This window comes from Notothenia coriiceps, unplaced genomic scaffold, assembly GCF_000735185.1.
Source record: "Notothenia coriiceps isolate Sejong01 unplaced genomic scaffold, NC01 NC01_scaffold00008009, whole genome shotgun sequence".
Classification (NCBI taxonomy): Eukaryota; Metazoa; Chordata; class Actinopteri; order Perciformes; family Nototheniidae; genus Notothenia; species Notothenia coriiceps.
The window spans coordinates 1-27,044 of record NW_011340710.1 but is presented as its reverse complement, the minus strand read 5'-3'; the positions used below and the strand labels follow the sequence as shown (position 1 = coordinate 27,044).

Here is a 27,044-nt window from a genome sequence, read left to right as displayed (position 1 = left end):
GGGGGGCGGGGGGAGTACAAACAAACAAGGAAAAACAACATTTATAGTGACTTGTGACTGGATTCGAATCTTACCATATCTGCGTATACCTCAGGAACTTCATTACTTTACTTAAAGCCACCAATGACCCCTTGGAATAATTTATAATCTGATTTGAATGCATTAGTATATCTGTTGTTAGATTATAATGTATTGTGACTATGAACATTGTTGGATATTGGTCAGTGCCAATAGCTGACTAACCCAGCAGCACATTTAAACGGTTTAGCCCCACCGTACCTGGCAAATCTTTTAAAACCATACACACCCACACGGTCACTGAGGTCGGCTGACAGATTACTTCTGGTCGTCCCTAAATCAAGGCTTAAGCAGCGAGGAGACAGAGCTTTTGCTGTTGCAGCTCCAAAGTTATGGAACGAATTGCCCCTCCAGGTTAGACTTGCTCCAACTCTGCCTGTTTTTAAATCTCGTTTAAAAACCCACTTCTTTTCCCTGGCATTTACAGGCCAGGTATGACACTTGTGCTTTTACATTTGGGTTTTGTATTGCTTTTACGTCATGTAGGAGAGTCTTTCAGTCTGTGGCTTCTGATCTGGTTTCATTGTTTCGTGTTTTACATTTGTTTCATGTCCTGTCTGTTTTTTATGTATTTATGCTATGTTTTTATACAGTTGTTGATGTACAGAACTTTGTTCAACTCTGTTGTTTTTAAATGTGCTATAGAAATAAAATGGATTGGATTGGATTTAGTCTGGTTCCTTTAAAGAGTTTTTCTTAAAACAAGTAAAATGCAGTTTCATGATGTCTGCTGTAAATCCCTTTCAGAACGTCCTTGAGCACTTTTGTAAGTCTTAGAGGATAAGCAAAGTGACACATTCAATTACGAAGTCTTCTATCCACAATATGTTGCCTAATAAGATTTTTCAATGAGCCATTAATGCCACATTTTCCCACTGGGAGTGAGTTGAGAAATGAATGAAAATGACTAAGGACAACTTTTTGCATCACCAAAAAAAGGAGAGGGACCTTCTTATTAAAGAGTCTCCTTTTGTAGCAAGGTCGTACACATTTTGGAGCTATGCAGAGACACTGACAGCTCCAGATTATTCTCACCCAACAGGCTGTCGACTCTGACAGAAATAAGCAGGCTTAGTCTGTTCCGACATTAAAAAGTGCACACTGACACTCAATGACAGGCATGCACACAGATACACACTCAGCGCACTAACTGAACACACACCTACACTCTCACATCATCTGTCATTCAGATATAGAGGAAACAAGAGACGCATGTATGTTGCTACATGGATTTCATGCATTGCAATAGGAATGATGGCTATTGTGTAAGGAAAAGGAACATGTTTATGTATTCATTTGAAGCCTTTACAACAATCCTCCAGAGAGCGAGGGAGGTGATCTGTTATCTCAAACAGCCATCGATCTGTTTTACGAAGCATAAATAATCCAAATAACAACAGTGGGCCCTGCAAAATCACAAATGTGTGGAGCGAGCACATATTTAGCAAGAAAATGTTCAAGGTAAAGTTGTGGTCTGCATAAAGAAAGTTTCATTTACCTTGTTTACTTACTTGTTAAGACAATGGGATGTAACAGGTAGACATTGTTCCATTTATTCTTCTGCACCTTTCAAAAGGCTACTACCAAAAAACCTGGCACTTTTTTATTTATTTAGAGCCCTATATCTTTCACAACAGATGTTCACTCTGACTGAATCGAGTATTTCTGAGACACACTGAAGGTAAAACTACTACTACTACTACTACTACTACTAATAATAATAGTGATTGAAGTATAAGTGTTTTTTCTGGGTTTCTATTTGGTTTAATGTCTTGCATCCCCCGAAATATTTGAGTGCACTAGTCATTTGATGTTTAAAACCGATTTTATATATTTAGAATTATATAAGAAGAAGAAGCAGAATGAGTGCGACAGACAGACAGATAGAGGGAGAGGAGAGTGCTATTGATTTGACAGCCAGTTAATTCAAGTCTTTTGTTACCTAATACAGCCTGATCTATCAGCAATCACATCCTACAGCAGAGCACTAAATGTGATTCGCCCCGAGCATGTTGATCCTCTTTCAATAAGACACCTGGGAAAAGAAGAAGGCAATAATAAAGAGAGGATTTCTGCAAACATTGAGTGACTCATACACAATGATTCAACTGTATGAGTTTATTACCAGGAATGTTTAATAAAACAAGTGATGCCCTCAGGTTGGATCACATTTTAGGTACCTGGTGACATGGTGCCATTGTTTTATTTTTCATCGAGTTGAATGAGTCACTGAATTTACTTTGAAAAACATATTCAAAAACATACTCAAATCTTTTGGATCAAGAAGTATATCAATACAAAAACACTGTTCACTGGGTTCCAATATATTGCTAATACAAAAACTGAAATCACAGTAAAACACACTAACTGCTATAGTACACATACATGCACTGTAAAAACTGTTTCTTTGGGAACATACAAAACAAATTTGGTAACAATTTTGAAACAATTTTAAGAGTTTGGTAAACTTCAGAATTTTTTGAGTTGGTGAAACTTACTTTTGTAGTTTGCCTCTACTCAAAAACATGTTACTTTGCTCAAATGTACAAAAACAATGAGGCAACAGTTTCTAAGCTATTTTAGGAGTTGGGTAAACTCACTAATGTGATTATTTTCTGTATGTGAAAAGATGAGTTGAGCCTACAATCAACAGTCAAGATATTAAGTATAACTAATGCAAATCTGTTAAGAACCAAATAAGACAAGAGTCAAGAATAAGTCAAATATAAACACAATTGAGTGAATGGATAACCCATGGGTCTGTACTGGATTCAGGGTTAGTATGAAAATATGGAGGTTTCCTAGTAAATCCAGTGATGAAGTTGTTATTTAAAAGGTTATACCATAATGAAGGAGCAATGTGACATTTATTTGATAAAAGCAAATGCTAAAATATAGTGTCAAATACATTTTGCTTTCATTAGCCAGTCTAGATCATTGAGTGAATGTAATTAAGTGTGTGTTTTATTGCTTATGAGCAAACCTTTTCCACTGAAAACAAATGTCTACAACACAGGAGTACTAATGACTTTACCTTAATCATGTTTAAAGCATCTGGTTAAGAGCTTATTGGATGCAGCTGAACAGAGCCATCCAGTCTAAACCAAATCAGCCAATAAGCCATGAGGCTGCAGGACTGCATATCTGATGTTATTACTGCGCAGCCAGTTGAGCGTAAACTTGGCTCTGCGATTCTTATTTGTATTTTCTTCTGCCTTATTGTAAACAGATGGCAGATAAAGACACAGCTACCCAGTAGTTTGCCACATTTTCACCCTACAGTACTTTTTATTTGACTGTTTTCCTCCATTAGTCGATCAGCAGTCCATCCTATGTGTATGTGTATATGTGTGAGTATGTATGTGTGCATATATGTGTATATATTTCAATCAACAGGTAAAGCAGATTAATTATAATAATAACAATAATAATGCAAAAAAAGTATAATTATTGCAGATTATAGATTATAAATAAATCATTTAGGGACAAGGGGGTGAGATTAAATAAATTATGCTTCTTCTCACTCCTTTTCGAACACTAGATGTGGCACTGTTTATGTTGCTAATGCTGTTGTTGCTGTTGTTGCAAATGTCCTTTTTTTGTTTTTATTTCTCTTACATGACTATGCACTGCAACATTTGTTTTGTTTTGTAATTATTTATTTTACTTGTTTGAAATCAATCAATCAATCAATCAATCAATCCTCTTGCTTGGTTCAGCAGCATTCAGGGATGTTTTTACAAAAAACTGCAGAAATTGATAGTTTTCAGTATACAGTAAACACAGAATACCAGAATAACATCCATTTATTGTATAAAGAAGAAAACATACGCAACATCACCATAGAAATTAAAAGCAATGGACAATTGTGCGCTACACTGGGAAGAGCAGCAGCAATACAGTACATGTTGTCTGTCTTACTCAGTGTTGTTTTTCTAGACTGTTCTGTAAACAGACTCCAGTTATTGTGAAATAGGTACATCTTGAGCATGTGAAAACACTAAAGTACAGTATTATTCTGTATTCGTAGTTAATAAGAAACATGTATTCAGTAAACGTGTCCAATTCTTGAAAGCTCCTAACTAGTCCAGTTGTATGCAAGCTGCGTCTTAGAGCAGTATTGTCATAACATAAACCAGATGGGATTGTTTGGGCTGATTTTTTTTTTAAAGAATCACCTCTTTGGCACACGACTAACTCAGTCTGAAGAGGCATATATGGAGTTAAATGTCGTTAAATAACAGTATCATGACTGAAGAGAAGAGGAAACCATGGGAGAGTGTTAAATAAATCATTACACTCTGAATACAAAAATAACAGTGCTTTGAATATCACAAGGGGCTTTGCTCTGTCTGTAACCTATGCAGAGTGTGTCTGGATTGCAAGAGAATTACTTACAGCCTGTTGTGGTTCTTCCCCTGGCTGTTTGGGTTTGGATGTGTCCCAGACAAAAGCCCGTCCAAATAAGATCAATGTGTTCGTGCTCCTCTCCTCTCCCACAGTTCAGCTCAGCAGACTGAGAGCAGGAATGAAAAAAAACTGTTGGCACATTTGTGGCTTATGTTAAAGAGGAGCAACAATCTTATTTATGCAAAATCACACATTCTAGTTATCAAGGGGCATAATTCAGATGCAAATATACTAACATATTATCACTGGTGGACTGTACTTACTTTAATACATTACTCTACTGCATTTATTTGACACCTTTTAGTTTCTTTATAGATTCAGATTTCAGACTTTAACCTGAATTTCCAGCAGTACATAAAGTATGCAACCATATAGAAAGTAATCAAATTAGCGTTAAACACATTAATTCATAATCAAGTAATATTTATGATTCTGAAATGCGCCAGTAAATACGTATAAGTATATTTTGATGTCAATGCTTATGTATTTTCACTTAAGTAAGACTTTGAATGCATGACTTTTACTTGGAACTTTCACTTCAGTAAAGTGAGTATTCCTTCCACCACTGCATATTATGCCAGATTTAGAATAAGTAGATGTGTCCATTCAATGTAATGTGAAACTACAGCATGGATATGTGCATGAATAATATTATCAATCTAACATATCATATATATCAGGCCATTTTGATGGTGCCTACCTTTACAGCTCGGTTAAGATAGTGCGTCTAATTGTATCACAGCTAATTACAGCGTGTCAAAAGCTGGGCAATAAGAAACGGGGATAATGATTCATTACAACAGAGGAAGATCATCAGGGCGTCTAGCACCTAGTGGTGCTGTGGTTGTAAACATATAATAGTTTAATGGCAGGACAATTTGGAAGTAGCTGGAGGCAAAGCAGCCCAGGCAGCTGTTTCAGCTCCTAAGAGGGGGCGACACTACAGAGCACAACACTGCATTAGCATAGAGCTCATCATCCATACACACACACTTATTTATGTAAGCAAACACCATGCTCAAAGTAGTACAATGGTAAAAGTGCAGCTTTTAAAAAAAGAAAAACTAAGCAGAAACAGTACCAAATGTCTATCTGTGTTTAATCCAGGGGGTCTAATTCAGAAAAGATGAGTTTCAACAGAGAGGGCGATGTTTATCACACAAGAAAATACCAAAGCATCTCACATACCATCACATTGTTTCAATAGGTCTTTTGTCTCATGTTCTCATTGTGACCTATAACTGAACATAAAACACATGAAAGAGGAGGTAGTGCAGCAAAAAATGAATCCAAACGTTTGAATTGCTGAGCCCAGATATTACTGCGGTTTCTCATATTCAAGCTGGTGACAAATAACAGTATTTATTTGCAGAACTACCAAGAACATTTCCAAACGGAGACTTTAGGAGCTACAGCGCCCTCTACCTGCAGCAGATATCCTTTAGGTCTGTGGTTCCTGAAAACATACCCAAGGTCCACAAGAAAAACCTTCACTCACATTCCCCTGCCCGCAGACTTAGAAGCTGTAATTTTGTGGTTTGGGCAAAGGGATTTACTTGGACATGATGACTGAGGTTTTATGACCCAGCTGATGTCAGTTTCTCAGAAGGAATCTGTATTGCATGTTGTCACCCTTTGAAACAATGGACATTAAAAAAAAACACAATTTAGCACCACAAGAGTTTAACAAATCAAATCATGTCGGTGTTTTTGGTCCATTTTGGAAGGAAAGGTCGGTCTCAGTCGATCGGGATACAACTCCTAACTATAAAAGCAGTGTTCCTGCTGTCTGCCTGATACATGCTTTGTTACAGGCGCTGATTTTAAACAATAAAGCTGCTCTGGTGCCTCTCTGTTCTGAAGTGGAGAACCACTTGCATTTGCTCTCAGCACAAGCACGTATTGTGCTGAGAGCAGAATTTTTTTGGCACCTGTACAAACACACATACACTCCTCTTACACACACACACACACACACACACACACACACACACACACACACACACACACACACACACACACACACACACACACACACACACACACACACACACCTATTTTCAATATTGTGGCTCTGGAGAAGCTCATACAGGGAGAGCGCTGTTATTGGAAAGGACAGTTTGTGATGTGATCGTTTTCCTCCTACTATTTTAGATTTTTCCAAATCTTCTGTAACAAAGATTGATTCGAACATACCGTCATACTGCTGCCATCCCTCAATTATTTGATAAAAAAGTAAGATTACCCCACTGTGGCTTGGTAAGGACACTGTGTGGTGTGTGTATTGCCTGTAGGCTATTGCAAAGCTTCAAATCAGCATTCAGAAATGTTATTCCAACCCAAGATGCTCCAATACTGTTATGCTAAAACTCGAAGAAGAGACATCTTTCACACAATGGACACCTCTCGCGCTGCAACATAGCGGGAAAATCTTGACCAAACGCATTTACCGCCCTCAGCTCAGATAGATAAATGGCGAGTACATCCTCGCAATAACAAAGCGCAGAGGATGAAAGATAGCAGAGGTGTAGGGAGGCTAGCAGCTGCACTGCTTCACCTACTGCAGTAAGTTCAAATAAACACTCTTCCTTCTGGAGCTTTACTTCTATTTTTCGAGAGATTTTGAAGAATATGGTAACGCTTGACCCGTGAATGTGACAAATAGGAAGCAGACTCTGCATACAGCTGCGAACAATTACAAACAGTGGATGGAATGCTTCTCCGCTGCTGCTCTCAGGAATGTGCATCATTGCCCTTTGTCCTCCGAACAAATTGGGGGGAAAGACTATTCAAGCCGGAATAATCTATGAATTAGGAGTGTTTTACCACAGCGGCCATGCCTTACATTCTTTTGACTGATACCAATTTTGACACCTGTGAAAATGAGCAAACACAAATATACATTTTTACATTGTTAAATGTAGGTATGAGTGTAAAAATATGCATAGCGAAATTGTAGGCAACCTTAGGATAAGACTGACAAGTTGGTGCTGCTGAATATTCAAAGCTGAAACATAAAGCTGAAGTAGTTAAAGTACAAAACTAAAGCCCAAAGTGCCAAACTCACTGTTAAACTGTCCCTATCTTTAAGCACTGGATAAACTATCATTTCAATAAAAATGGCTGAAGGGAGATTTAAAAAAATGTTGATACAAATATAAGTCCTACATAAATTACTGTCAGTTCAAGTATATAAAATGTCGAATAGCAATATCAGTTAAAGTGTAAGCTGAATTTAAAGCACTGCAGCCAAGTAGAAGTTAATCGTTTATTAACAGAGACAGTTAGAGGAGCTGAGAGCCATTTCTTTATGCTTTTAAAAGATGACTTGAGACCTTAAAGGATTTTAAGTGTCAGTCAAAGTGTAAACATTGAAATGAGTTTAAATGTCAGTAGAAAAAGAAGGTTGATATGTCAATTGAATTGTCAGCGCTGTGTGTGCACTGTACGCTGGTGAAATGTCAGACTGTGTGTTATCCAACGCAGGAAAATTGTCATGGCAAAAACATATGCATTGTATAGATAAGTAACCTTTTTCTACATTATGAGCACCTGCTGTATATAAAATAAGAAGCATGGAGTTCATTATTTTGAAAATTCTTAAAGACAAATTTGGTTTACTCTAGTTTCAATTTGCACTGGAATCACATTCCCTTTTTGACATGTAACATAGGGGAGAAAAGCCCACACAAAAATGTGAAAGCCCAGAAACAATATCAAAGGAAATGAGCGTTTCATTTATTGACAGATCTAAAAAGCCAAGATATCAAATCATCACGTTTCAGATCCTAAAAGAGATTCTTCTTCTAAAACACACTGCAGTTTGAGGGGATAATCTCTGTAGGTTTGCACAGCGCCTTAGCCGTGCAAATGAGGATAGATCCTTCTTTTAAAATCTCCATTCCAACCTGACAAGTTTAAACAAAGCAATTTCAGGCCCAACTGCACCTGCAGTATTGACGTGCCTTGTCAGGGGTGTCTAGCAGGAAGACAATAATTTGTCTAGTAACACGACTGAAATGAGCTCAGTCTGGACGCTGTTGGCTGGGAGCAGAGTGAAAGCCAGTAACAGGCTCCCTTTATAAAGGACATCTCACATTAGGGCCGTCATTTAGAGCGACCACACAAAATACACGTTAAATGCTTCAACCTGCTTTTATTTCTTCATAATTTACAGCTCTGGGATTAATGTGGTATGGATTTTAAGTACAATTACATACATTGATCATCAATGATATACATTTACTATTAGGATTGTTTCACACTGGGATCCGAGCTAAGTGTTTATTAAAGAATAAGGCTGACAATATTCTATATTCTTTGGTGATTATCGACAAATGAAAAAGGCTAAAACCAAGAATGCACAAGTTCCCTGCCTATATACAGTATAGCATTGAGCACAAAGCTAATTTGTTTATTTTGTTAATCCCAAAGATATTCTTATTTTATATTATAGTAGTATTTCTTAACCAAAGTTAATTTGCTCGGGAAGATTTTCAGCTACATATTTGGTGTGCAAGTAAGTCATTTATCGCAGCAGGACAGTTTACCTGGCAACAATGTGGCTCATTGATATGTTGTTAACATGTTTTGAACCACAAATGAGATATATGGTATGGAGGATTAGGTTACATCAGTCTGTGGCTCCAAAGAAAATACTTGTATTAATTTGTCTTTTTCTTTCAACTCATACATCATTAGATGTGTCCTTTAAGGACATCAAAGAAAGAGAAATGTTTATTTCAGGTCTGCTTGAAAATATCCATTATTATCACTTGTTTTTAAAGAGGATCACTTTTCACTCTGCACTTCCGTCAGTGGGCCTGAGGGCTGAGGTTGCTAGGCGATGGTTGTTATCTCCGTGGTGACGTGATCCCCCTTTGGGACTGAATCTCACTCATCACCTTCACACACAGATAGAGACATGTGCATGCACAATGGCCACACACACACACACACGCACACACACACACACACACACACACACACACACACACACACACACACACACACACACACACACACATACACATACACATACACATATACATATACATATACATATACATACACACACACTGATATGCAGAGGTCTTTCTCTCGCCCTGCTCTTATCTCTGGGCGGCTGTCGTCACTAACTCAGAGCTGACTGAGAGGGGCTTCAATGCTCCGACCTGATGAGACTGAGACACGTCGGAAACCTCTCTGTAGTCAACGACAACCAACGGGAGACAATGAAGAGGCCGCTCAGCACCTCCTCTGTCAAACACTCAAACAAGCTCTGTTTATTCTCCAAGCGTAATTAACGTAGTAGCATTGTCAAATCCATTCACATCAAACTTTATTTATAAAGCATATTTCAACAAAAAAAAATCTAACACAAATTCACAAATCCAAAGAAAATAAAGAGAATAATTTGGAAACCCCCATCCGTAGTAAAACACACCCAGTGACCCGTAACTTCATCATTAAAGCACTTAATACCAATAAAAGTAAATTGATGCAAGACTGAATAAAACAAAACTAAAAGAATAAAATAGGATTCAATAAAAAATAGTCCAATTTAGCTACTAAGACCCATACAATGTGATGTATACATTACCCTTAAAACACTTGAGCACCTCACTTTGATGAGAAAATGAAATGCCTTTTAAAATAAAATGTTCTGGTTGAACTTCCTTATAGAGTCCGAGAACTGGATCTGTGTCAATCTGTCTCAGGTTTCTAGTCTTACCAGTGAGGATTTCCAAGCACAAAACAAACCAAGCAGGAAGAAGTTAAGCTATGGTTCACTGCAAAAATGAATTTATACTGATACAAAAATGTCACTTGCAACAAGACCGTCTGATTAATGAGATGCTGGTTTGAGATGGAACAGCCAGCCTGTCGTATTCTTGGCAAAGTTACAGCTATTCACCTTGTATTTGTTTACTGTTTATACCAGAGCAACCTCAAACTCTCTGTATTGCTACTTACTAGTCGGTTTCACTTACTGACGGACTTAAAGACTGTCTAACTGACACAGCAGTAAAAGTATTGCAGGGTAGTACTTAGAGTACATTGAGCTAACAGCCAACAGCGCACCTACCCTCTAATTTGAGTGGCACACACCATATATTCAAGTGTAGAACCAAATCTGACCTTTTGTATCAGGTTGCAGAGTATGCAAAGGCTTTATTGTCATCACACACACACACACACACACACACACACACACACACACATACACATACATATACACATACACACACACACACGCACACATTGAACACTGTACCTCCAAGCGTATAAAGGAATCATGTTTTCCATTCCCCCCTCTGCCTCCGCTGCAGCTGTATCCATGGGAGCAGGAATCAGGTCAGAATAACATATCAACACGAGGAGAATCATATCAATTCCAGAGCGATGAGAAAATTATTAAGTGTGACTTTATCGTGCACTCACAAAGAGATCTATCACATTACTATCAAACCAAAGAGCTGGGACTCAATCTGAAGCCATCAAATTATGACTATAAATAGACTTCAGTGCCAGAGTGTAGTGTAACTGCCGTCTATGTTCAGAGTTAAACCAGCCAATATTTATTTCCGTTTTAGTCTGTTTTCATTACACTCAATGTATTTCTCATATCCCATATCAGATATATATTTTTTTTCACAACAGCTCTAAATGAAAGGTCTATTTTGATCTCTGTGGTCGTAGCTGTATAGATCTATAAGCTTGTGTATTTGTGTATGTAAGTATCTTTGGTTGTTTCTGAGTGCTTTTTTAGTTGAGAAATGTGCATGAGCAGGCTTTAAAAAGAAATGTCCTGCAGGGACAATTTAGACTTTCAGTTTCAGCCATTTGGGTTAAAGAAAACTCTACTCCCCTGAAAAATATGTTTTCAAGTTTGTTAATCTTTCCTTTGCACTTAAAAAGAAGCCTGTGCCTGCTGGAATCTGCTTGAATATTTAGCAGTATTAGGACAGACCACAGCACAAATCTGAAGCTCAGCAGTCTGTGATCTCTGCTTGTATGTTGATTACAGAGCGGCGGGGCACAGGGAGACGAGTGTGCTTACATTTCTCAAGGGGCATATTCCACTAATCCTGATTAATATCTTGGCACTTTTAAAGTGGTGCGCATCTAAACGCACAGTTCATAAGTGTTGATTAAATCGGGTTATAGCTGAGTTTACTGATGCAGAAGTATCTCTATGATACCCTTCATCAGAGCTGATGAAAGCATCGACCATCTTGTGTCCTTGTACCAACCATTGTAAGAAAAGGACAATTATATTATCATGCCATAATGACTTGCCATATATATTTGACAGGCAGCACACATCAATGAATACCTTTCTGTATCTCACTTAGATTCTCCTGTTACATCGCTTATCTTTTTTGAATGGCCCACATGTTTAGGTTTGTGTGTGATGTATTTTAAGCTCCATGACTTACATAAAGATGTATAAAACAGAGACACTTTGCTTTGACTAATACCAACAGAGCACTGACAACAAGAAAGGCTGATTTAGATTTGGACAAAAAAAGAGATTAGCAAATTGGCCGGAAATCTAGATACCTGATTTTGCTGTTCTTTCACACGCAGGAGAACACACACACACCACTGAACCCATTGCCCTCACTTTGTACACCAGCTGCAAGGATCTGCTGAGAGATCTGCTAACCTTCAAGCCCAATTAATGACCAATCAACCTTACTATGTACACACACACACACACACAAACACACACACGGATTTGTTTACATCTCAAATATTCTGGCATTAATACAGCATGTCAGTTATTTGTAAGCTTCATTTTGAATGCAAAGGTCTCACATCAGTCCAGTTTTTGTCTGTCTTTTCAAAGCCAAATAACCTTCAAGGTTCAAATTCAGTCTTGGGTCTGTCGCTGTGTCTTTATCTGACCTTGGATCAGGAGCCACTCGCCAAAGGGAATCGGCTGACATGTACTCCCCCATGTATGGCAGCTTTGTCAGCACAGTGACGAGAGATGGATGCTTGTTCGCTGTGTCCCTTCTCTTTGTTGACCAAGTCCTCTATCATGTTTGGATCAACTTTGTTTGACCTCCCCATGCTCCACTTGACAGTCCCTATCCGCCACTTTGTTGTGTCAGTAAGGTGTAAAATGCAGCTGTCGGACACGATAAGAGGTATTCTTGTTAAGGACAACATTGGAGACAGACATCCAGTAAAACGAATTGGCATCATTCATTTTGGATACACGACTTTTCATAAATGTTTTTATTATCTCTCTCTTTGGAATATACTTATCATATTCTACCCTTATTTAAAATCACACATTTTTTGTATCTTTTTATTTATACAAAATGGAAAATTGAATTTAAATTAAACTAGCTTTGCCATCCTATTTCAAACGTTATTTCAGTCTTCAATCCTTGGTGTTTTTCCTACAGGACTCCAACTTTTGCCTGGACGTGTGAGCAAAAGCAAACATTAGCACAGCATTTGGAAGCCTATAGCTTTTCCTTTGAAAGCCTCCTCTGAGAACATCTGCACGGGAACATCTGGGAATGGCAGGAAATTCAGCATCTCTCAGCGTGACGTGCAATGGATGTTTTTCAAGTACTTCAGAGGGATGAGCAGAGTATTGAGCCTTGCAACCTCTAAACCCCTGATATAATTTATGGAGTCCAGCAGCAAGTGGTTCTCATTACCCATGTCATGTCCCAAACAAAGGGCTTACTGCTGGGGTGATATTTGTCTCCTGCAGTAATTACTGTTATGCTGTGTTCTCACAATATACATGTCCACAACATTGTTCCAGTTGTTGTTAATAATACACATGGTGTGAGATGACAGGAGGATTTTCTTTTCATTAACAGTCACTACATACTTGCATTATCCTCCCTTTAATTGAATCAAAACCCCTTTGTGTCGAATAAAACCACAGCACGTAAATGTATTTTAATAACAGGAACATTTATTTTTTTCTGTTTGAGGGGGCATTCCAGTTCTAGTACAAAAAAAAGCCAGTTTTAATAGAGTTCATCTGGCAGTGCATGGGAAGCTGCAAATTATCCGCCAGGAATTATGGTATAAATTGTGTCTGAGACTGGAGCACTGAACAGACTGCACCTGGTCTGACACAGCTGTTTCACACACACTCCTGCAGCACAGATCCAGAGGCCGGACTTCGTGTCAAGGCCTTGTAAATTTCTCAAAGCCAAAATGTAGAAAGGAAAAACGGTCTATTTGGCCAGTTATTCAAAAACCAATGAGTTTAAAGTGTTTAATTTGGCATGATCAAGCTAGTGGGAGAAAATAATAGGAAAAAATCATTAATTCCCTCCATGGAGAAATAGAACATCTTAATTCACTCAGTTTCTTTTCAACCAATGTACACCTGATTACCTCTTGTAACAACCTTATGATTTATTTAAGGAGTCCTTGGTGCATTGTTAATCATAATCTCTATCTATATTTTATAAACTCGTTTTGATTTAACGGTTCCTTCCCATTTCAAAGTCTGTGTTTTCCCTCTATTGAAAATGTTTCTGCAAGTATAGCGATTGCAGGTAAGGGATAACCTCCTCAGTATGGCAGGTGTAATATAGTGTCAGAGGGCTGAGATCCATATTGAGCCTCCTGTTAGCGTCTAGTTGTGTGTCTTGAGCCAAGCAGGTGCTCAGTTGAGTTGCATCCAGTGATTTAGAGAAGCATGTCCAACCCATTATCCTCTCCTCATCCATGCCTGTCTCAGTGGATTCTCTCACCCTGCCAACAATTTACATTGTCCTTTGCAGCCAACAAGGACACAATGGAGTTTATATGAGACGGTATATGAGACAGTATATGATCTCAGTACCACCACTTCTGAAGATACAGTTTTAAACTGTAATCTAAATTAGTGACACACATGCACAGAAACCTTACTTTATGAATTTTTGATCCTTTTCTGCAAAAATACAAGCTTTTTCAGTTGCTTCATGTATTTTCCTGGTAAAAAGTGTAAAAGCTACAACTGTATTCACAATGTATCAGTTAATGTCTTTGAAAGAGACAAATAGAATGTACACAGTATTTTGTCTTCAATGTATGCTTATTTATTTAATATGTATTATAAGTAATATCAGAATCAGTTTTATTACCAAGTAGGTTTACACATTTGCTTCGGTATAAGTTTATATTGCAACATACAATAGTACTCTATATATTTATTATTGTTGCAGTAAACTTGTAAGTACAATAATAGCGCTGATAAGGGAGTATGTGTGTTAAATGTATACACTGTTGTGTTTTTTTCTCAGTACAACAGTATAATCAGCACGTTCAATGCATTGCAGATGAAAAGAGAATGTGAGCACAGCAGAGAACATGATTCTCTTACAGAGAACATGATTCTCTTACAGTTTTGGACATCGGGAAAAAAATTATATTAAAATGATTAACTTATATGTTTTCTACAGCACATACTGTACACTGATGTTTTGGAAGTGTCGCAAAGATTCAAGAGACAACAATTTGATGGACTAAAGAAACATTTTTTCCATACATATCTGTGTCGGCGTTAGTTTGACTATAGAAGTATCCCTCGGGGTGAAGAGCCCTCAAACCTCGGCTGGAATGTAAAACAGGTGCTGCACAATTGGTTCCTCAACAGCGGGGGCGAAAGAAAAACAGCCGCCCCTGCAGGAACATGAGTGACAGAACATCACATTCTCCAGCCATCTGTGTCTCCAGATGATCCTCACTCACACAGTCAGATTTAAGGGATGACATACAGCATGCTTGCAATATATTATGCATTCTCATTCAAATCCAGAATCCCTACATGTGAAAAGAAATCCAATTATGCCGGTCAAAATATTCCTTGATAGCATATTCTGAGCTTTCTCTGCAGGATTAGCTTTCATAGCACAAATTCATGTTTCTCATTGGACTGAAGATTTGCTGATAAAAACAAATATAACAGTCTTAGCTCTTTCCTTAACACCTTGTGTGTTCCTCAAGTGGTGCTGTAACATCTGGCATGGATTACTACATTGAAATTCTGGCCGGGGATTCAAAGAGAAGAGTTTTTAATTGAATCCACTCCGAAGCATGTGAGACTGAAATGTCTTCTGGCGAGAAGCTTCGAATACACTCATGTTGCTTTGTCATGTGATATTTTTCACATATTGAATCTGTTTTTCCCCCTGTTTTGTGACTCGTGTTTCAAACTGAAATACTCTTTTCATAGAGCAGTAGAGTATAGAGAGTATCTTCTCTTTGCAGAACTGACTTGTCCAGACAAAGATAGTTAAATTGTGTATTTACTGGAAAGGAATTCACCAATAAAAATGTATTTAATATTTCAACAATCCTTTTGTTTATCCATGAGAATGTACTGCTGCCTCCCTTCCATTGGACCATAGCACATACCAGCATAACACTAAACCTACTGCTGTGCAACAATACACACATTCACAGCCCACAGACAGCAAATTGCTTCTCTCATTCCCCACCACGCCCTGCCTTCGTTCTCAGCCACCTGCAAAACAAACTGTGCTGGAAATTTCACTACAAATTACCCTGTGTCTGCCAAATCCCCCCGGGAGCTGAGGAAATCAAAACCCTGGATCTCCCTGCCCCCATTCAAACAGACCTCAGTCTCACTCACACAGAAATCACACTGTATTTATGTTTATAACTCTAAAACACGTGTTTTTATTTCAGAAATATAGAGAATATACTGTGGTATTTTAGTTGGTCTGAATTCTAAAGTTGTAATTCTTAAATACGATTTATTTTGGCATGAGTGCAAAAGAACTTCTGGTAACCTTTCAGCAAAAAGCTGATTCCAACAAGCTTAACAAAAAAAAAAAATTCTGCCAACCTTTCACCAAAAGCTGATTTATATAAAAGTGCCTGGTGGTGAAGAATAGAAACCATATGAAAGTTCACAGTTTACTTTTTGTCAACACCAATTGTAGGAGCAACCTATACTTCTGTGGGCTTCAGGTCAACATGACATTGTGAAACTAAGCCTCCATTCCCACTAAGATTGAAAACTGAGACCTGTTTCGCTTCAGGGGAAAATCAAAGGAAGGCACATACCTTAGCAGTGAATAATGATCAACAGCGTTCACATTGTAAGGGCCACAGCGCCTCCTGGTGACGGTAGTGCAGAATGACAACAGGCAGGAATGTCAGGGAGAGAGAGAGTGAGTCAGTGGCCGTTGCGCCAGAGAGATGAGTGTTGAAAGCTCCTTGGAAAAAGGATTAGGGCTGTTTATGTTGGCCAAGTGGCCCGCTGCCAGCTGCTCAAGTGTGCAAACTTCTTAAAGCTGCAGCGCTTCGGGTTGCTCGTGAATCTTTTCACTGTATTTACCCTCCACCCAGACCGTATGGAGAGTTGTGCTTTGTTCAGGGGGAAAGCCCCCTCCGCTTCAGCCACCACCTCCAAAAAAGCACGCTCTGCCCCAAGAAATGTGTTGGATTCAAAACCAGCTTTTCAGTGACACCAGAACACCCCCTTACAGTGTGCAAACTGTATACTTCAGGTAGAGTAACTCATTTTCAACTTAAATATACAAATAAAAGTCCCCCTCAGGTGATTCAAATGTTACTTGTATGTAATTGTAATGGACCATAAAGTGTTCTGCATCTGAATGAAATGTTCTGACTAATGTGTCAGCCAAACGCTTCCTCCCATTGACATGGTAAGAATCAGACACACCATATTAGGATTGTTGAAGGTAAGAGCTCCATTATATTTAGTAAATATGTCCTCTACAGGAGCAGACTTGATGTGGATTCCATCAAATAAAGAAAGGCAGGGAGTAGAAGTGTCCAGGTTGGAGGTAAAAGAGAAAAAGGGGGGCATATGTCAACAGTAGGATAAGACTCAGCCTGGGAGCTGGCAGGACGCCAGCGCAGTGTGGCCTGGAGCTAGATCAGAGCAGGGTTCGTGAGCTGCAGTTATGAGAGGAGGGTCTCAGGTCGTAGAATAATAAAAGGCATAGAGCCTCCGCAGCAATAGAGCTCACTCAACTTTTGTTCCCGACTCGCAGAAAAACTCAAACGCTTGAGTCAAGTTTTCTAAATATTGTCTCTGGCTGGTCATATTACAGATCAGAGCTATCTCATATTTTATTTGAAGAATATCAGCTTTTGCCATCACAAAGAACATTTTGAGTCCCACAGGTTGAAGAACTTTTTCTGTCAAAGCACTAAATCACAGTTTGGTTTCTAAGTAGGCCTCAGTGTACCTGACTCAAATGCTTAATGTGAAAAGGAGCTTTTGTTTTTGTTGGTAGACACATTTGAGAACATGATCTGATAAATACTAATATAGGTAGTATCCCCTCAATGTCAACACAAGTTTTTTGGATGTGTCTCAGAATGATTTGGCTTTACATGTAGAGTACAAACAGTTTGCAGTGTTTGGGTGTATTATCTTATAAACACAATATCCAGGGTTCAGACCCCATTATAGCGAGCATCCGCGGGGGCCAGACAATTTCAAATGCTATGTTAGTGTTATCAATGGGTTTGCAACTATTGAGCATTGTTTCTAAATATCTGTAACATTTAAGTTATTCCTCACATACTGCATTTGTATTCTTTGGATTTTACTGTATGTACAAAGACATTTTATATATATATATATATGGATATTCAGTGCTACTATTGGCTAAGGATATTTTGTTCACAAGATCCATATCATGCGAGTGTTAACAGAACTTAAAATAGTCATTTTGAATGATGATAATCTACCACTGACATCACACAACCATAGTAAATGCAGTTTCATTTAGCAACTGCAAGTAGTAGGATTGTATGTGCATGCTGCCATCTTTTGGTAACTGTGAGTACTGCAACTTCTCAAAACTAAATCTGTATTAAAGATATACTAAAATACACACTATTCTACTACACTTAAGGCTTACTGTATTTGTTTTATTTAAGTGTTTAATTACATTGGGTGTCAGAAGTGAATAGTCTATCCTAGTATATTGCGTGTCTGTGAATAATCTCAATAAACACGTGTTATAAAATAAGGAAGAATAGAGAAGGAAAAACATCAGACAATAAACAAGACACATCAACTTGTGAGAGATTAAATTCACACCATTAGGTTTGTATTCAGGTAGGTACATGCTGAATAAAAATGATCTTAGTTTACAAATGTACTTTTTTTTTTAACCAAATCCAGCTTCAATACTAGACTTTAAAAAGTGCTTTGGACATGGCACACCAATTCACCACCTGCTCATGGTGGACTTACCATACAAACCTAACTATGAAGGTTTAAGGCACTTTTTTATGTCACACTTCATTCAGGAAACATAAATGCAATTTTTCTAAATGCAACACCTTGTAATGTAAAATATAAAGTATATTGTACCAAAATCTTACTGTAAACACATGTTACACTTTTGGCACTGAATTCAGACCCAGAGAGGCACGACGACGTTCATGGCAATGAGTGGACAATAACACAGCCACAAATAAGTTCATTCAATCAAGGAAGGCACACCATAAATGCTCAAACCCATGTCAAATATAGTTTAACCTCATACACTTTTATCCCATTTTTCATATTATAAAGTATTGCAAATATATATATATATTACTGTATTGGAACAGATGTCATGATTATGCTTGATACATGACAATGATATGATGACCCTTGATATGTTGATACTGGCAAACCGCAATGATAGGAAGGCGAGTTGTAGTGAAGCCCACACAGAAATACTTACAGCTGATGTGTTCCCTCAGAATACACACACAATACATTTAGTATCACTATTCAGCTTTGTTCATGTGAGGAGGTTCAAGACACAACAGTTACTTATCAGCCTGAAATGTTGTAAATCACCTGAGGTAACATAACCGAGAGTAATATTGTAAGAAATGTTACTACATCAACTCTTTAAAGAAAGAACCGTTAGTTTTCTAAAATATCACAAAGAATTTGAACTTTTTCCTCCATTTCTCTTCAACACAGTCATTGGAGTATCTGCCTCAAGCATCACAGATATAGTACAAAACAGAAAGACAATGTCACTGACACACGGGGGTGTTGCGTGAAAATGTTGAGTTGGCTTTATCTTGATTGACACCTTAAATATCATCAGTCTTAAAATGATTCCGGTGTGCTTTATCCTGGTTCTTGGAAGTGTTCGGCTCCTGTCCCTGAGGTGTTTGAATAGGGGATGGAAGATAAAGCACCTCCACCATCTGTTGGTGAAGCTACTCCACTATCTTTTGTTTTGAAATAAATGACATAAAATAATGGCAGGACGATGCCGATCAGGAGCATGGCCACCAAAGCGTTCCACCACTGGATGCCCCAGTCTGCGCCGTGACTCTTCAGAGGCTGTCCTTTGAAACCAAACCGTTGTTGTTTTGAGTTATCTAAAAAAGTTTCATCTTGATCATTTGTGTTCTGAATCAGTTTCTCGATATCCTGGTCCACCTCCATCAGGAAGTCTGTGACCTCCTGCAGGTGTGGCTGGGCTCTGGATCGGTCCTGAGGCTTCACTGGTGTGGGGGATGAGTGTGGCATTTCTTCTTGAGGGTGACTTGTGTGCAACTCGGTTAAAAAGCTGTGTTTCTGAACAGGTATTTTGATGGTTTTCAGTGCAAATAAATCTTGTTCCTGCATGAGGTTGTTCACTCGCTTTATATCCGTCACCTGTTGACAGAAACACATTATTTTTAAGGAATCAGGAATCTTACTTGTATTCACCAATCTAGATTGTTTTGGTGGTAGTTGCCGAGTGTTATATCATTGAGATATGGTCGTAGTATGCCTTCTCTCAAATATAATGCGACTAAATGGTACCAAAAAAAAAGGTTTCGAAAAACTTAGATATGTCTTCTTCCCACAAATCATGACCTGGCGTATAAGAGCTAGTTTCTTTTACACCAAAGTGCACTGACCAACTGTATAACCACGCCATATGGAACGTACGTCTTCTGAACCATCTTACTTTACAGCTCAACCAAAGAGGGAATACATATTCCTACATGAAGCTGCTCACAACACGATCTGTGGATTATCTAGATCAGTGGTCGATCGCGAGTGTGGTGCGGGTAGATCGGACCGTTAAAAAAAAAAGTAACAAAAGAAAGAAAAATAAAATTAAAATAATAATGTTTGAAAAATACGTTTTTAGAACTAAACCTATCATCCACCACCCCGTTAGCAGGTGCCACTTGATTGACGTATATTTGAGAAACCTCAATAATATAATACATTAACCGTGCTTTACGTGAACCTCAGGCAGGACTGTCATTTCACGTGTTCAGTGAACGCAACAGAGGCAAGACACCAGGCCAATCAGAGAGTTGCATGGAAATACACGTGTGCTTGTGTCATTCAAGCTCGGCTCTGTGTGTGTGTGGCAATAGCGCATTTAGTGTGATAGAGAGAGGGAGAGAGAGAGGGAGAGATGGAGAGAGAGGGACCGGTGCTAAAGGGGACCGTGATGTTAGCATCTGGTTAGCTAGCTGCACTAACGGACATAAGGAGCTGTTTCCACAACAAGCTGGAGGAGAGTCCTCTCCTGTCAGACTGAGGGGCTCAGGTGAGCTAAAGGACTCTGAATGTTTAGATTAGAACGGTTTTGTCACAAATTATTCAAAAGATTATTTCCGCGGCACACCTTCATATGATCATTATAGTTATACAAACAATAAGAGAATAAATGAAAAACAGGTATGAAATACTATATGGCAGTAAAACCTATGGAGCCTTCATTGTAACAGTAATTCAGATGCAATTAGCCTATATAAAAGGCCTCAAATTGGAAGCATTGTCTGGGCCGTCTTTTTCACTCAATTCTGCAATAGGTAGATCTCGCCTTTCACCTAGGCCGAGGTCTGTGATCTTGGGCTTAAAAAGGTTGGTGACCACTGCTCTAGATTAACCGGGTCGACAGAGACATTTCTGGTGAGTTTTTCAAAGTATTCATTTTGTGCGTCTTTGAGCACCAAAGCCGAGTGCTTTCTAATGTTATCATATTCAAAAGAAGGCAAAGATATATTCAGTTGATATCTCTGAACTCAACCCAAAACAAACTAGATTGATAAATAGCAATAAAGTTAAAAGGAAACATTATTTTGAGATAAGGACCAGATTTGTTTTAAATAAAAATCATTGATTATTCATTATCTTTACCTTACAGCCATATTGCAGTGCAAGCTTGTTGAGGTTGTCCCCGTCCAGCACCTCCCGCTCCAGCAGCTGGATGTTCCTCAGACTGTCCGGCTCCTGCAGTGAAACTCGCGGGCTCATCTCCATGACGATGAGCTCCTCATCATCTGAGGAGGCAGTAGACTCATTGGGCCTCATGTTGAACATGTAGATCTGCCCATCTACACTGGCATGGACATCCACCGGGGCCTGGAAAGCCCGGGAAGCGCGATCCCCCCGCCGCATAGTGAAGCCTGTAAAGATGGCCCAACATTAAAGCAAGAGTACAATTAAAAACATATTAAATTATAAATCCAAACTAAATAGAAATGACAGTTAAAGGTGGGGTAGGTAAGTTTGAGAAACCGGCTCGAGAAACACTTTTTGTTATATTCCATGGAATGTTCTTAAAATCCCGATAGCAATGAATATCTTAAGTGCTTTGACAAAAAATCCATAAAAAAATGTCCTCTGTGGAAGCCGTACTACTGTAAAAAGCACGACCAATCATCTGAGCCGGCCCGGGTAAAATAACTGGAGGAGGGCCTACCTGCCTGTCAGCCTTCCATCTGTGCACAAACTTATCTCGTGCCCTCATTGGTCATGTGCGCGTTCGTGTGTGTTGGAGGAGGGGCTCTGTAAGGAAGTGGCAGATTTTTTCCGGTTGTGTATTTTCAAATTCTAGCGCACTCGAGCTGGTTTCTCCAAAATTACCTACCCCACCTTTAATTCATTCATACTAGATAGATAGCTTTGGCTCTGTTTGCTGAGCAGGGTTGTTTTTCTAAAAGAAAGCCTTCATTTCTTTATTTATTGTGTCTTTTTGAAGAAACTTAAGTAGAATTAAGCATATCACCAATCAAGATGAATAAAGGAGTATTAAAACATAGTTTTAGTACAGTATAAAAACTAATAAGAATAATCTTAGACATTGGCAAACTATCATAGCCTCATATATTGGATGTGTAGTTAATGAATTCTAAAAGAGTCAAGCAACTTATAATGTGTTCAATACAAAACTACATTTATTTATATACAGTTAAATAAATGTTGTCAAATGTTGCCGGGGAGACTCCTATGGAAGCCCAGCACTGCATTGTAGGCCCTACAGGCTGTGCAGTCATGACTCTACTGAACACCATGACAAGAGACACCATTATCAAACTCTGACCTAACCTACAGTACCTTTAATCTGCCTCTGAATCATTGACTCACACGAATTGAGAGCAGATGCTTTGCGACGTGGCCTGGCCTTGTATCTACATCTGACTTCTGTTCTAGATTAAACTACAGTGGCTTGTTTCAGCAGTGTCCTCTGAATGCCATGGCCTGTTAGTCGTACAGCAGTTATCCCCGCTTATCTAGCTCCATGGGTCTTACACATACTTACCATCCGTTTAAGAAACCCTATACACTATTTTGTGACCCATTGCACCTTTAAGCTTTCCTAGAATCTAAACCTCACCTGAGCAGATATGTATCTGCATTGTATCAGTCAGTCAGTGGCAGGTCCAATTGAGTCATCCTGTCTCCTGATATAGATATCTTGTATTTAAATAATCGATTCATTTTAAAGTTGTGTTTGAGTTTAAAAGTGCCACCTTATTCTAAATTATTTTATATCCATTTTCTATCTCATAATAGAGATGATGGTTGCTGTCAAATTTGTGTGCCTGCTTTGTTTTGCTCACTTTTCAGGGGAACACATGGAGCTATCAAATCTACACTTCTGATTGGATAGCGTTACACATAGCTAGATGACACCATTATGTGGCAGTATGAGTTTAACAACAGTTGGATTCATACTAATGCCACATATCTACATTGACTCTGGCTGCTTTTCACCATAAAAAGGCGCACCAGAGTTCACTTGCGGGCCGAAAGCTCCTTCCTCTCGGCGCCCTGGTTGAATTATAGCTTTCACACCTGCCTACACGACCACATAAAAAAGGCAAACGCACGATAGTTCCTTTAAACTAAAGCGTGACAGCACCCTAACACATATTCATTATGCTTGACATTTTAATGGACGGTGCACTTTGATTAACGTTGTTGTACACATTAAAGGTAGGGTAGGTACGTTTGAGAAACCGGCTCGAGATACACTTTAAGTTAACAAAGTTAGGCGATCATTTCTCAACCGACTTATAACACTCTAATGCCAAACTGAAGGACGTAATTTAATCTAAAAATCACTTTAAACCGTGTTACCGTTACTTCTGACTCCAATATGTGGAGTCCAGCATGTGTTCAGCTGAATTTCGGCACCATGGCACAGTAAGCGAACTGCCTAACTTCAGCTCCAGTTACAGTGAGCTAACGTTAGCTTATGTTCATGACAACACATGAAGAAATACTGTTACTATTAAAGAAAAAAGTAAATATAGTGTCACAGACTTTTTAATCTCAGACTGAGCTTCCCCACATCTAGTTACCTTATCCAAATGGCAACAGTAGTGCAGGACAAAAAAGTAACAGTAGTGCAGGACAGCGCCTTGGCAGAGGAGTCCACCCCGGCTGGACAGACGAACATTACAGCACCAACTGATGGCGCTCGCGCTAGCTGCTGTTAGCCTGCTTCTTCTTCTACTCTTTCAAAGAAGGTGCTGCAAGAAAAGCTCTACCGCCACCCACTGCTCTGGAATGTGACAACAACAACAACAATTTCATCTTTAAAGAAATCCCTACACAAAGTTTAAGGATATTAATTTATGATGCTGATTATTTTCATATATATTTGTATTAATTGATTATTTAATTCTAGTGGGCTACACTGTGGACAGTACTATATTCAAACAAATCAAATTAAGACATGTATGATACCTGAAACCATTAAAATAAATAATAGTTAAGACCAAAACTTTACCAATGAAAAAAAAGACATCTGATATAAATCCAATAAAAGTAGTATGGACAACATAATTTCGACCTAGCTGCTGAGACAACAAATGTCTTGATAGTGCTATTTTCTTGAAATATTAGTATTTTCCTCTTGATAATCTATTGGTAGGTTTTAATTTTCCAAATATTGGATGAGCTTTGCTGTCGAGTAACTTTAGATATTGAATTAATGTAATGGTTTTATTCTAAATAAAAGTAGATTAAAAGTTGAATAATACACTCATGGTTCAGTGTAATTGAACCATGTCATGTGTGTATTATATATTTTTTAAACATCATCATTATAGTCTCCACGACTTAAAACTGAGGTATATTATATAAATGGTATATTAGATTGACTTTTTCTTCTCTGTATCTGCTAATTAATAGTTGAGCAAATGTCCACTATGTCTGACATCTGTTGGTAGAAAGTCATCATTACACCTAAGCCATTAAAGTACAGGGGCTGTCAATTGACTTCCTCTCCCTTTACCCTATGTAAGTTACTATATGCTACACAAGTGTTGGTGAGGAAAGCTACAGCACACTGCCTTGGGCTGAGAGGATGATCGAAAGTGAATATTGGTTCCTGGGTCCTCAGGGAAAGAATCACAAAGGTTTCAGAGAGGTCAGGGTAAGGACAGCCTTCTTTGACCACTAGATGGGGCTATTGGTCTTTCATTGCTGAAGATTTGTTAAAAGCTTCTCATCTTTTTATCAGATTAAACTAATACAGGGTGTTTTTTTTACATGGGGCAAAGCATTAGTTTTATTCCATTCCGTTATTGATATTGTGGATTACAGGTATGTAATATTCAGTTTGATAGTTTAACTGAACATTTTACATCTATTGTTAATCGCCTGATGAATACCAACATGAAAATACATCACACCCCTCTTCCATCAAACCATTTATGAGCAGTATGCAGGCAAGCTCAAAAGATTGCCTGAAATTGTTCCCAAAAGGTGAGTTGTGTAAGGCCCATAGTACAGACCCCATAAATAAATAAAACATATTTAATCAGCCTAATTACACCACCAATCACCAGGACATATTTCTGAGTACACTTCAGTTTGACCAATACAATCTCTCCCCAAATTGCCTTTTTTTATTTTAATGAAAACGATTTTACACAGAATGCAAGGGGTTATAATACAAGATAAAGGCAAAATAAGATCCTGAAAAAAATCTATCTTTACTGATTACCCTCTACAATGACCTACACCTCAATTTGTCTCGTGAAGACATACTTTACACTGTAAGTATAATTTACACTATCTATGAATATACATAATTGACAGTACACTATACAAATAGATAGCTAGCAGGATATATCACAAATGCAGGTATTAAAACAACTGTTTAAAATGCCATCTCTATTATTCATAATGCTTTTACGAATGTAGGTTTTATTCATGTATTTTTTGTATTAGTGTAAAATAATTGTATATGCGGCGCGCCTGCGTTAGAGATTCTCTCTATGACTCTGGTCTGGAGTCCCGCCTACAAGCAATCTGATTGGTCAATACCGAAGCGCGCGCATGTTCTGTTTGATTGAACGTAGTTTGGTCGTTAGCTATCGAAAGCCTAAAGTGCCACGTTTTACGCGCGTTCTTGACGCGTAAAAAACGCGCGTTTTTTAATATGATAATGAGCCCCACCTTCTGTTTTGCATAGCCAGTACATTTAAAGTGTGTGCAACCAATCAGTGAAGAGTTAAGCCAGACTAAAGCAATCTGTTGATGACAAGTTCCTGTAACCTACCCCATTGTGAGATTTAGATAGATAGATAAAAGAATAAAGAATAATCACAATAATTAAATCTAAATTAAACATTTACAGTAAATAATATAAAGTATAAACATATCTACAGTCACAATTTCATTATTGTTATTCATACTTTCTGATATGTAGTTTATTAATGTTCCCGTGCTTTCAGTTTCCATCCAGTAATATAATCACAATGCTATTTTGAAGGTGTGTTCAAAACAATCTATGTACTGTAACTTGCTACGTACTGCTACACCTACTATTGGGGAATCTGATGTATGTTGTAATTTTTGTGCCGGAGCCGCTTCATCCAAAACAGTACTCCGGTTAGAGAGATGACACCTGACGGGAAATACAGTCTCAATTGGTACACACTGTGAATATGAGTGGGAAAAATGAGTGTAATAAATGCTTTTTAGACAATAAGAAATATAAAGTTAACTCAACTAAAGTTGCTCAGTATTTTTGTATTGTCAATACTATTACTGCATAACTAATATCTCACATCTGAAGATTTAAAGAAAAGGCACCTTAAAATAAAGATTGGTCTTTCAATACATTAGCTGGTTGATTTTGTCTTTTCAATTGTTTATCTAAAATCAAGTAGCTATAACTGGTACTTATCGTTTGAAGATACAGTCTGGTTATAATGATGTTTGAATGAGGCACACAGGTAAGAGCACTAACTAGCTAATGTATCTTAGCTTGAATTAAATGTATTTAACGTATAATGAAGTGACTGCAAAT

At 38.2% G+C, this 27,044-nt stretch overlaps 1 protein-coding gene and 1 long non-coding RNA gene across 2 annotated transcripts; both read right to left on the bottom strand.

Annotated features, from left to right (window-relative positions):
* Positions 1-2,028: 2,028 nt before the first annotated feature.
* On the bottom strand, positions 2,029-16,644 carry LOC104944369 (uncharacterized). Its single transcript, XR_798215.1, has 3 exons — positions 16,555-16,644; positions 4,477-4,594; positions 2,029-2,113 (listed from the first exon to the last, which is right to left on the bottom strand). It is a non-coding gene; the product is annotated as an uncharacterized lncRNA (long non-coding RNA).
* A 1,818-nt stretch (positions 16,645-18,462) lies between these two features.
* Positions 18,463-24,210, bottom strand: lysmd4 (LysM, putative peptidoglycan-binding, domain containing 4). Its single transcript, XM_010769896.1, has 3 exons — positions 24,082-24,210; positions 21,632-21,900; positions 18,463-20,143 (listed from the first exon to the last, which is right to left on the bottom strand). Exons 2-3 carry the CDS (start codon positions 21,890-21,892, stop codon positions 19,607-19,609), a joined length of 798 nt encoding a protein of 265 aa, XP_010768198.1. The 5' UTR covers positions 21,893-21,900; positions 24,082-24,210; the 3' UTR covers positions 18,463-19,606.
* Positions 24,211-27,044: the final 2,834 nt, after the last annotated feature.